Source organism: Podarcis erhardii (genome assembly GCF_964252035.2).
Source record: "Podarcis erhardii genome assembly, chromosome: 12".
NCBI lineage: Eukaryota > Metazoa > Chordata > Lepidosauria > Squamata > Lacertidae > Podarcis > Podarcis erhardii.
In genome coordinates, this window is record NC_138513.1 from 30,049,437 (window position 1) to 30,062,064 (window position 12,628).

A 12,628-nucleotide genomic window follows, 5' to 3' on the forward strand; every position below is an offset into this window, starting at 1 on the left:
AAGTTTGTTATTGGTATGAGCTTTCGTGTGCATATACACTTTTTCTGTGCATGCACATGAAAGCTCATACCAATAACAAACTTAGTTGGTCTCTAAGCCAAGGGGCTACTGGAAGGAATGTTTTGTTTTGTTTTGACTACGGCAGACCAACACGGCTACCTACCTGTAACTTTAATATGCTTTTAGCTATATGTGTGCTTCATTTGTATTTGTTTTAATTTTTGTGATTCCCAGTTATGGGAGAAAGGTAGGACATAAATATAGTGCTGGTAATAATAATAATAATAACAATAATAATAGTAGTAGTAGTAGTAGTAGTAGTATCTGGATGTATATTTAATTGATAAGATACTAAGGGTGCTTCCAGATGGTAGTTTGTGGTATCAAAAACAGAAAAGAACCTAATAAAAAAAAATTATCACCCTAACAGAATAGCCTGAAGCTTCCACCACTGGTTTGGTGCTTCATTGCTTCTTAAATTGCAGTGCCCAGAATCGGACACAGTATTCCAGGTGTGGTCTGACCACAGCAGAAGAGAGTGCTGCTAATACTTTCCTTGATCTGCTGTTCCTCCTGCGCCAAGGCTGCAAATCAGTGTAGAGCAGCTGAAACCAGCAAGGGAACAGACAGTTCTGCCAGTGCCAGAGTGCGGTTGTCAGGTACCTGACAGAAACCTTCCACTTGTAAGTGCCATCAAATAATATCAGATATGTATAGAATGAGTTGGTATGGATATGCAGCCAGGTCCCAGCAGCTGCTGAAGCAATTTCCTTTCCTCTTTCGTGGCACGTAAATCATGCAGGTTTACACCTAATTACACCTTTAGAGTGAATTACAGTAAACTTATTGTTTAGGTGGTAATTGCAGGTAATAATATGAACATGCAAAATTTCAGTGGAGTGGGACCAGTCCAATTACATAACTGGATCCGAAGGGCTAAGACAGCACCAAGCGATGTGTGCATGCCCTTGCACCATACTTGAGCATCCTTCCCCAAATATTGGGAAACCAGGCTGCCTAATATCCAGGATTACTATGGTGATGGTGATCGTTGGCATATTTCCCTGCCACGTTTTGCTCTAGTGAGGTGGGCTGATAATTCCTCTTACCATATGCATATACTCAAGAGAATAAGAGGTGATCAGGCGGGAAATATGTAAAAGATCACAAAAATACATGATTAAACCCTTAATTTCAATTGATGCATTCATGGGCTTGGCCCTCCCTTGAAAAAGAAAAGCTATGGGTTTTGCAGAAGACTGGATGATATGTGTGTAAAAGGTGAAATCATGGTCCTGTGTTAATGTGATAAAGGTCAGATGAAATTATGCTAAGATATCTGTCATAAGTGATGCAATGTGTGTGATGAACTGGCCATATGACTGTTTCATCATGCATCCAGTTACCCGTTCTATGTATGTGAAATCGAGAACACAGCAAAATGAACATGGTGACCCACAGGGTGTGCAAATCTTTCTTTTTAAAAACCAAAACAAAATCTAGCAAACAAAAATTGGAGCAATGCACAGAGCAATGTTCCTTTTTGAATTGGAGCCTAGAGTTCTATCCCAGCATTAACTGACTAATGCATGCATTACGGTAAGCTCTTGGCTCATGAACAATGATTGTATCTGTTTCTTTAAAAGCTGCATTAAATGTTTTGGTTTTTTTAAAACTGCATTTCAACTGTACAAAGCAATAAAAGACAAAAGGAAACAAGTGTTTCCAAGGACAGCAGCAGCAAAGCATCCAAAGCAGTAACATTTCTGAAAGTGCAAGGCAAAATTACATACCCAAATCTTAACTGACTGTAAGCACAGAATATGATTTATGCCTGAGATGATATACAAATAAATGGATTGTAAATGAAAGAGTGAACCTGTCCAAAAATGGAACAAACTTTGTCTGGAAAATAATTACATTTTTTAAGAAGGAATTGTCCCAGCGAAAATTACAAGTTACAAGAAATCTCAATTAGTGCAAAAATTATATAATGTGTGATATTGTCAAATAGTGAGACACTGCAAGTAAATTGCTATGTGGATGCAAGGGCGTAGGGAAGAAAAGTTAGAATAACTGTCATTGCTTTATATGAATGAAAAACTAGGTATGTTATCTCCATATTGATATAGGGTCCCAAATTCACATTGGGACTCTAGTATAGGAGGGCGGGCATTACCGGTTACCAGATGTCCCCGTTTCCCGGGGAAAGTCCCCGGATTTATAAATCAGTCCCCTGACAAAATCAATCTAGTTAGTAAGGAGTTGAAAAGTGTCCCCGGATTCATTGAAAAAAATCTGGTAACCTTATTTACCTCGCTCTCCATAATCCTAATCTGAACTGCCCACACCAGCAACTTGCCTATAAAAAAGAGCTTCCATTGAAATGAATGAGAACATTTTTTTCTTATGCACATCGCTGGTTGACCGCCCAGATCCTAACCAGGACTGAAGCAGGGGGCAATGGCGGAAAGCCTTGAACCCTCCATGCTAAGGTCCTAGTTCAGAGCCTGCACCCCACACTACCAATTTGCATAAAAAACAGCAACACCATTGAAGTTAAGGGCACAAATATGGGGCGAACATAGTGCCTAGTTAGACCTGAGTGTTTAATGAGGCAGCAAGCAATTGTTGTGCTGAGTGATAGACATGATATTATTGTAATGGAAGATCTTATAAATAAATGAATGGAAAAGTTATTAACTGATGTCTGAGGGGTTCTCGCCACCCCCACTTCAGTTGGAAAGTTTATGAAGTTTTGCTAAAATTTGGTTTCCCTTGAAACTGCTTAGGCATATATAAATGGGAGAGTTCAGAAGGTCATTAACGTTTTCTATTTCGCCACTCCATCAATGTGCATCTGCAGAACAAACTGGTTAACTATGTTAGCTTTAGTTTTGTATTGTGGTGTGCTTGTGCCGTTGCGAACGCTCATCCTCATGCATCTTGTGTCTAGCTAAATTAGATGTGATCTAGTTGTGCGCTATACAGTATGCAGGAAAAAACCTGCCTGAACCTGTTCGCTTATTAGAAGGAACAGCTCTAAACCAGGTGAGACAAAATGCTTGTATGGAGCTGCTCCCTTTGCCATAAGTGATTTGGGGCAGCTCACGCAGGGATAGCTCCGTACGCATATTCAAATTAATGTATTTTACTTCTGCTCACAGCACTTGGATGCAAGACATGTACTACATACTAAGATGAAGAAAGAATGCTTTACTAATTTACAGAAAGTACCATTCAACACTGTAACCCAGGACCACTCTCCCATCAGTTTGTAGGCAAGGGACCTGAAAGCTTATAGAAGTATGTGTTTCAGACTCTAATTTTCTGCACACACGTTTCCTGTTTAGCGTGATATTATATTAAAACTGTGATTTAACAAAAGAAAAACAAACAAGACTGCCACCTACGTTCCAAAGCACTGTTTTGTCTACTTTGGATTCCTTCTTCAACATGCTAAATATGCTCATGAAGATATTAGAATACATAGAGAGGATACAGGAAAAACATAACCATTTTAGTGCAAGACAAATATTTATCTTAAAACACTAAACAGGTAAAGGAAGATCATATATTCCATACATTGTATCTAAGGCAGATGGTTGGTTTTTTTTAATAATACAAGATAATAAATGTGCTGCTCAGAAGAGGTAGAAAATACCGAAATCTTATTTCAGAAAACACCTGTCTCTTAACCATAATTAGCTACTTTGCAAATAGTTAAAAAGGAGGGCTTTTAAAAAAATTGTCTAGCAGGATCTTTTTATTAAAAACAAACCAGAATCGTGAAATAAAGAGTCCATGCTCTGTAAAGATATCGCCAGCCCCAAAGAAAACCGTGTTTCTTTTCCATTTGCTCATTTTTTTTTACCCACAATCTCTGTTTAGGAGTACCACTAAATTGCATTTAACCAAATGGTACTTTCTAGGAAAACGTAGCTGCTCGCAACTAACAGCTTTTCTATTGGATTTTAATATGAATTAAGCCATCGCTAACTTTGGTTGGACTGTGCCTCAAACGTTCAGTCTACACAGCACGATTCATATATGCCAACTGTACAAATCTGGGACACGTTCAACTTGGAACTTCCACTGTGCGAGCCCTGCTGAAGTCCAGCTTCCGTAAAGGTCAACAAGGCATAAGAGAAGTTCCTAGGTGTCTGTGTCCTTTTGCTTGCTTGTAAGGCAGTAGAACCATCAATGCTACTACCGCTTAGTACTATTTTCTTGGAATAGGTTACCTAATGGAGTAAAAAGTACAGGAGCGATCCAAACCACCAGCAGGCTGCAACGGAAGGGCTAAACAGAGCAGTGAAGACTGACGGCTACATCCCAGAGCCCAATGGCAGCTAGGGTAGGGACAACAACCATTTTGCTTCCTTATTATACCAGCTCCAGGCTGGTACAGCAGAGAGGCCCAGATTGGGCCTGTTTCCACAAGTAACTGGTGGCTGGACTGGCTGAGGATCCAAGCGATCCTTAGCTTATGTAGCTCTGCTCCCATTTTGGGGATATATATAGCAGCTACTGCCAGCAGGGATTCCACAGGAGTGCCTTCCATTCATCCACAGTTGAGGTGGGTGCAGCTAGCCGCTCCATGGTAGCAGTGCCCAGCACAGCTAGGCAGAACTGGGTGAAGGAACACCTCCATCTCAACCAACCCGATTGGTGGTATTCTGCATTGCTCTGCCCATCTCCTCAAAAACAAAGCAAATCCAAACCACAAAAAAAAAAAGATTCCAAAAAGATCAGTAACTGAGATGGAATCTCAGGCAAGAGACAGAAACACACTCACTCCAGCTTTGGTTAGCTTCCTGACATCTTGTGGGATGGGATCAGATGCCTCCATTCAGTTACTGTATTGCGGCTGAAGGTTCCTGGCCAATACTGTTTATCACAGAACTCAATAAGGCATTAAATCTGAACTTGCATTATCCTTTGGAAAAAATAGTGTTAAAGCTTCTCTCCTCACCCCCCCCTTTCAGAGATAACATTCAACCATCATTTATTAAATATATATGTCAAGAAAATTAGAGTTTTTTGTACATTCAAATAAATCATGGTTACTATCAAAATAGCAAAAGACAAACAGAATAACGCAAATGTGCTTGTCAGAAATCTAAATCAAGCAGGAGTCTAGAAGGTTATGGTGATACGCAGCATTTCCATTCTTATAATCAGAGAAACAGCAGCTATAATGTCCTTTTCGTTTGTTTTTGTTTTTTCACCATAAGACAGCATTATCCACTTTGGAAAAGCCAGGGTTTTTTCTAAGTTCTAGATAAGTTCCATTGCTGACCCAGGAGTCATCTTCAGATTTCCTGTCAAACAATCAACAGAGCTTTTTTTTATTCTCCTGTGAAACATGCATGTTTTATGCCACTCAGTGTGGCATTCATATTCCTCCCACACCCCATTTAATCCTCAGAACCACCCTGCAAAGTAAGACTAGACATCTAACCAGCTTCAAGTTTCGATGGCCCTTGTGGTCTCTTCCAACTCTATGATTCTATGATTCTATATGGTGTTTCCTGCTTGGCAGGGGGTTGGACTCGATGGCCCTTGTGGTCTCTTCCAACTCTATGATTCTATGAGGATTTTAACTGGTATTTCCCTGGTCTGAGTCTGACATTTCACACACTCAGCAGTGGCTAATGATGAATAGTTATGCTTCCCTAAAAGTGGTAGCAGTTGGCAGATCAAGCTATATTGGCAAAACTGAACTCCTGGGCACAGCTGCCACCGGAGATTTCAGAAACATGGGAACCGGCTGCAAGTGTAACCCTATCCAGAGCAAGAGCACCATCCACTTCCAGATCAATGGGACCTTTTACACTGCACACCTTTGCCACATCTGCTTCAGTTTATTAATCTCACTGGATCCCACACTATATCTCAAATACATTTAAGACATACAATGCTTCACCTTGAATACTGAAAATAGGTATAGGTTTGTATATGCTGATGATAAGGTAAAGGTAAAGGGACCCCTGACCATTAGGTTCAGTCGTGACTGACTCTGGGGTTGCGGCGCTCATCTCGTTTTACTGGCCAAGGGAGCCGGCGTATAGCTTCCGGGTCATGTGGCTAGCATGACTAAGCCGCTTCTGGCGAACCAGAGCAGCGCGCGGAAACGCCATTTACCTTCCCGCCGAAGCAGTACCTATTTATCTACTTGCACTTTGAGTTGCTTTTGAACTGCTAGGTTGGCAGGAGCACGGGCTGAGCAACGGGAGCTCACCCCGTCGCAGGGATTCGAACAACCAACCTTCTGATCGGTGAGTCCTAGGCTCTGTGGTTTAAACCACAACGCCACCCGCGTCCATATGCTGATGATACTTTGTCCCAAATCCCTTTCCCCAGAGGTTTCATGTAGATACTGAAAAGCACAGGGGATAAGACTGAATCTTGCGGCACACCACAGAATAAACCTCATGAGGTGGAACAGTAATCCCCTATGATCCCCTTCTGATAGCTAGAACTGAAACCACCATCACAGTACAGTGGTACATCTGAATCCATTCCAGAAGTCTGTTCTGGAAGTCCGTTCGACTTCCAAAACATTCGGAAACCAAGGTGCGGCTTCCGATTGGCTGCAGGAAGCTCCTGCAGCCAATCGAAAGCTGCGGAAGTTGCACCCGACGTTCAGGTTCCAAAGAACGTTTGCAAACCGGAACACTCACTTCCGGGCTTGCAGTGTTTGGGAGCCAAAATGTTCAACTTGCAAGGCATTCGGGATCCAAGGTACAACTGTATGCCAACTCCCAAACTAGCTAGGCAACTCAAAAATGCTATCCTGTGTGGCAGTGATGAGGAACCAACGTTTCTGGAGGAAAAATCCATGAGTAGGATATTGGGAGCTGTGTCCTGAACCTTGAGCTGTTATTCAACTCCATCTCCAATCAGCTTCAGCCAACGTGGCCAAGGGTCATGAACGACTGGAGTTGTAGTCCAACAACATCTAGAGAGCCACAGGATTCCCCATTTATTCCTTGGTTCCTCACTTCTCCCAACATGTTTCCGAGTTAGCTTCCAGCCACCCCACTGCAAGAAAACAATTTCTTTGGTTTTCCTAGCCCATTGTTTTAGCCACAAGACATAAATAAAATTATGGCTTTAGCAATTAGGTAAGTATTCTGAGAAATGAACTATGAAGCGGAATCTTGTGAATCACTTTCTGTGCCACTCTGCTAGCATATTAGCAGACATTTCAGCAAAGAAATCTGCTATGTTAAAAAAGTACCTGAAAAATCTAGGCTGATGCTCCATATTGTTTTCTTCTAGAACTTTCCGCCGCTCTCTCTGTAGCTGCTCAATCCTTTGTTTTTGCATTTCTGCTCCTTCAATATTCCCTTCCTCTAGGAGCCTGCCATAAGCAACGATAAAAGAACAAAGCATTGTTGGCATTTTATTTTGTGGCTCCCTTAGCTTAGTATCTGCAAACCGTGAAGTAGCTAGAGCTTTTAACCAACAACCAGATCATTTCCCCAGGCTACAGATTGGGAAAAACAACCAGTGAACTGATTCCAGAACTCAACAAAAAATGGGAGGGAAGGGACCCTGACATCTCTACTCCCTTTTTGTCTTTCCCAAAAAACTGACCAGTAAGAACAGATTTTCCTTGATGATGGGCACAACACATGCACATCCTGCCTCTGAAGGGTACAAGATAATAAGTGCCGCCTCAGTATGTATTCAGCTATAGGAAACTTAATTTTTTTATACAAAAAATAAATAAATACCTTTGGTCTGGTCTAAATCGGGTATCAGTAGATGGTAACAGAGGCCTAGTGAGCGGGTCCAATTCATTTAATTCTAATGCAAACTGTGTGAAACCATACCACTGTTCATAATCTTTTGGCATTGGATCTGCAAATAAAAATGGATTTGATTATTTTCTCCAGCCCAAATCTATTCATAATTTCATGACTTAAGAGCAATGATAACACTGGGCAACAATTTTTTACTTTTTGAATGTTGTCTAGATTTCTACAACTGATTTAGCGTATTTTTGCACTGCTGAATCAGGAAATGGCATCCGTTTCTCTCCATCAGGTCAGGTTTACTGTAAACTGAATGGTGGGCATTGATAAAGGTAAGCACACGTAAATTGCATGTTGCTTCACCATTTTTCAAACTTCAGGGCTTGAACTTCCATTTCTTGGAACTCCTGGAATGCTCAGCGGCAGGGAGGTCTCTCTTCAGAGTCCAACAGTAGTCAGCCATCATGACTGCGTCCCAGCGACCCTGATACCTGGTCTCCATCTCTTTCATGTCCTGATGGAATCTCTCCCTCTGCTCATCACTCATTGAACCCAGGTTCTCAGGAAACCGGTCCATATGTAAAAATAGGTAGTGCATCTTGACACTCATGTTGCAGCCCAGTTTCTGAAAGCAGTCAACATGTTGTTGACAAGTTCTGCGTAGTTTCTGGCCTTATTGTTGCCAAGAAAGTTCTTCACTACCAGAACAAGTGCCTTCTACGCTTCCAGTTCCACTTTGTTCATTGAGTTTCCGAACTCTGGATTTCTGATGAACTGACGGATCTGAGGACCGTCAAAGATGCCAGCTTTCAACTTCTCCATGGTCAATCCTGGAAAAGCCTGGCACAAGTAAGTGAAGCAGTCACCATCCTTGTCCAGAGCCTTGGTGAACTGCTTGATTAAGCCGAGCTTGATGTGCAGCAGTCTCTGTCCACCAGAGGGTCGTTGATGACGTTCCTTTTTTTTGCAAGGCACCAATTCCTCCCACACAGGCCAGTCCTTCTTCGTGTAATGCTGAGCACGGTCCCTATTATCCCACATGCACAGAAAACATGGGTACTTGAAGCCAGACTGTTGTCCCAACAAAAAGTTCACCATCTTCAGGTCAACACAAATAAACCACTTATGCTGATCATAACCAATTTTCTCCAGCACATACTTCACCGCTTCATAGTTCTCCTTCAGTGTACTCGAGTGAGCCAGGGGTATAGAGGCAAACTGGTTGCCGTTGTGTAGCAGAACACATTTCAGTGATCGCTTGCTGCTGTCAATGAACAGTCCCCAATCTTTGGGTTCGTACTGTGGCACTCCAAGCTTGAGCAGAAGCTGCGCAATATCTGCATAGTACACCAAGTCCTTCTCTTCCGAGAAAAAATGGAGGTTTTATGACTTCAAACTGATCCCTTTTCGACATAATCACCCAGAACTATCGGACCTGAATACTTCTTGTCATTAAAATAATCATTTCCAATCAAAACAATTATTTGATATGGCATTTTACCCCCACCAACTTCTTCTAAAATGCTCCACACAAGCGTACATGTGAACAAAAATGCAAAAAAAACGACATGTGGCCATAGCTCAAAAACTTGACCTGATTGAGCAAAACCAATGTGATTTTTGGATTCAGTGCATCAGATTCGTCCTAAATCAACTGAAAAAACGCAGACAACAAATTTGTTGTTGACCAGTGTTACATACATCATATCTGTGGCAACACCCCAGTCTCTGAACTCCCTCCATAGGGATGTTTGTCAGGCAAAATTGGTTATGGTAATTTAGACATCAAGAGGACTTCCTACAAGTTTTTAAAATTAACAACAATGGATGTGTCTCTGTGGTTTTATTCTATGCCACTTTTTTTACCCATTTTTATTTTTGTTTTCCACTCCCGTTTTGTTTTCAACTGCTCTGCTTTGGTTTAAAGATAACCCTTAACCATGGATGCAGTTGAACTATTTGCCATGGTTGAGCATTATCTGCATATGGCCATTGTCTTAAATGTGGCCTATCTAGACAGTCATTTATAGTGTATTATTATGGATTTATCCATTACAAGACTCCATCCATAGTATGTAGCATGGTAAAGAATTATAGTAAAATGTATATATACTGAAACTTAAGATTGTGGCAGGTGGCAGTCAATAGATGAGCAGAGGTAGGGAGTGCAAATGCTTTATATGTGTATAAAAATAAAATGGTTGATTGGTCACTAACTTGCTCTCCAGATGCACTTTGGCGAAGATGGTGTTCCGCAGTATATATTCTCATGCCATTTCCCAAAAATGCGATGCACTACTTTCCCATTTTTGTCCAAAACATTTCCTTCAATCTCATGTACATTGTGATTCCAGTATTTTGTCTGGAGATAAAATGAGCAAAACCAAAATCACTTCAAAAGATCAGGAAAAAATTGTGAACTAGGTTGCTCCTATAGATATGCCAAGAAATGACTATGTCAGCTTACAACCTCAGGATATTATTCAACCTCCTCATTGCCCAGGAAATTCTGCTAGTAAACTTACTGACTTTTTAAATGAAATGGCACAGGCTCTTGAGAACATCCAATGTAATTTTACTATTACCTTTACAAAAGTAAGTTTGCAGAGACAGCTGTGGTCATTCAGATTCTTGATTATGATCTCCCCGTAGTGTTCTATCCACCGCTGTCCACTTAATATATTATGAATGCAAGATGTCACCTTATTCCATTCATAATGGTCGTTATAGCTAGAAGAAAACAGAGGACTGTGATTTCATGTTGTAATAAAGTATTAGTTAACAAAATCAATGGTTTTACTTAAAACGTTCATCTCAAACACCCTGAATATCCAATTTTGATTCCTTTCAAGAAAAGCAGAGACAAAGCAAAGGGAGAAAATATCTCACCGAGATAGAAAACTTGCACTTGGGGATAGCAAATTTACCGGTATTTATCTTATTTAGCAAAATTTATATACCACTTGATTCTAAGAAAACCTGGTTTGCAAAAATATGAAACATTAAATTTCTCAATAAAAACAGGATTTTTAAAAATCCAAAAGATTAATAAAATCAACAGATGCTAAATCGAGGCAAAACACGAGGCTCTGTATTGCCTTTTGAAGCATCTGAATTTTATTGTATTCCTGGAGGAATCCTCCTTAGAATTGACTCATGCTTGTGTCAGTGCAGGAGCACAGGGAATGGCAGTGCAAGTGGGCAGTGGGGTTATGATGGAGGTCACAACGTGTTCGCATGTGGCGGGTTGTGGTACGTGCTGCCCACAACGGTTTCTTAGATTTCCAATTGTGCACATGGTTAGCGACTGCACCTCCTAATCATTACAGCACACTGCCATACACATAAAGGAATAGGCATGAAAGGAATAGGCATTGCACATGGCATCCACACGGTGGCGCTCTCAGCAAATACTGGGAGAGCTAGCAGAATTTCCCCTTCGGAACTGAACTGCATATGCAACCCCTTATTTTGCATGTAGTTGCTGACCTAAGCTTTAACAACTTTTCAACAGCTGCACAGATCTTCACCATACCAATGAGAAATAAACCTCAATAAACCTGAATAAAGTGCATTTATAGTTTTCATCAAAACTGGAAAGAAATATACGATAAGCCAGTTTTAAAAAGGGTGAATGGGTCAATTTGTAGCCATTTTAAAACTGATAAACCTGTTGCAATCAGATCGGTCTGAATTTGCCACATTCACAAGCTTTGATCATGGGATGATAAATTTTAAGGTGTTGGCTTAACAGGTAAAATTTTTATAAGCGACAGAATGTTGAGCCCATAATGGTTTGTCCCAGGTTCAGTTCAAAGGTATCCCTAGTTAAAAAAATTTCTGATAGCAGGTATCTTGTATACATGTTATGCACATAATTCTCTCTCTATGGCACCATATGATTTGCTAGATTATGGAAAGTGAAAAAATATGGAGATTTTTATGTCAAAGGAGTTTTGACAACCCCAGAGCTGCAAAACGTGAACTACAGCCTGCATACAATTACAGAACTTACGCTGGCAAAATTACATGTGTAGTACCAACTGGCACGATTTCCATGGATTTCCCCCAGAATTTGTTTTTCCATCTGATATCTGAAATTTTAAAAAATCAATTAAAAAATCAGTAATAAACTAAGTACATCCTTAACACCAAACACATATTGCTATTGTTGAGCTGAATTGTTTACTAAATGTTATACTTTAAGCCTGAGACCATCAATAAATTGACAAAGGTATCAAACAGTGGCTGCGTTTGAATGTCATGCTAAACCATGGTTTAGCGGTATGTGAGCAATCACACTAAACATGGAGCTCATGGATTCTCTCTTATGCTCTCAGTCACCCTTGATGATGACTTTGGAAGCTCTTGTGTTCACTTTTAGTTAACTACAGCTTGGTGTATCGTGCAGCCCTGAAACTGTGGCTGACAATAACAATGGTTACTTTAAACAAGAAGCTTCAGAAACCATGGTTGGAAGTGACCTGTTTGAAGTGAATCATAATTAAAGCGAACCACACAGACAACACAACAGACCATGGTTCAACCAAATCTGAACAAGCCACACTAAAGGAGGATAGAGGAGTACATGAGCCTGAAATTTGCTGCGGCTCATTCACTTTGCACAAAACTATGGCCAGTATACATCCCATTGCTCATTTACAGATTTGCAGTCAGATGTAACTCTAGAGTGAAATCTCGTATTTCACTACCGCAACATCACAGCTCCTAAGCTTCAAATGGTGCTGAATATAACCAGGACAAAACTCAGCCTGGTAACAAATAGTTATACTGACTTAAGATGCTTAAAGGGGTTGGACTCGATGGCCCTTGTGGTCTCTTCCAACTCTATGATTCTATAT

The 12,628-nt window shown here is 40.7% G+C and overlaps 1 protein-coding gene and 1 long non-coding RNA gene across 6 annotated transcripts in view; one reads left to right on the forward strand and one right to left on the reverse strand.

The window, feature by feature from the left end:
• Positions 1-35: 35 nt before the first annotated feature.
• On the forward strand, positions 36-3,421 carry LOC309325744. The gene is made up of 2 exons (XR_014149937.1): positions 36-192; positions 304-3,421. It is a non-coding gene; the product is annotated as an uncharacterized lncRNA (long non-coding RNA).
• OSBPL3 (oxysterol binding protein like 3) overlaps positions 3,197-12,628 on the reverse strand; it is a 95,895-nt gene continuing 86,463 nt past the window's right edge. For all 5 annotated transcript variants that reach the window (XM_081881988.1, XM_081881990.1, XM_081881991.1 and 2 more), the window contains 6 exons: positions 11,782-11,860; positions 10,352-10,496; positions 9,984-10,128; positions 7,746-7,872; positions 7,247-7,369; positions 3,197-5,324 (listed from right to left, as the gene is read on the reverse strand). In XM_081881988.1, the coding sequence (XP_081738114.1) occupies positions 5,228-5,324; positions 7,247-7,369; positions 7,746-7,872; positions 9,984-10,128; positions 10,352-10,496; positions 11,782-11,860 (716 nt within the window). In that variant the 3' untranslated portion in view covers positions 3,197-5,227. The remainder of the gene's footprint in view (positions 5,325-7,246; positions 7,370-7,745; positions 7,873-9,983; positions 10,129-10,351; positions 10,497-11,781; positions 11,861-12,628) is intronic.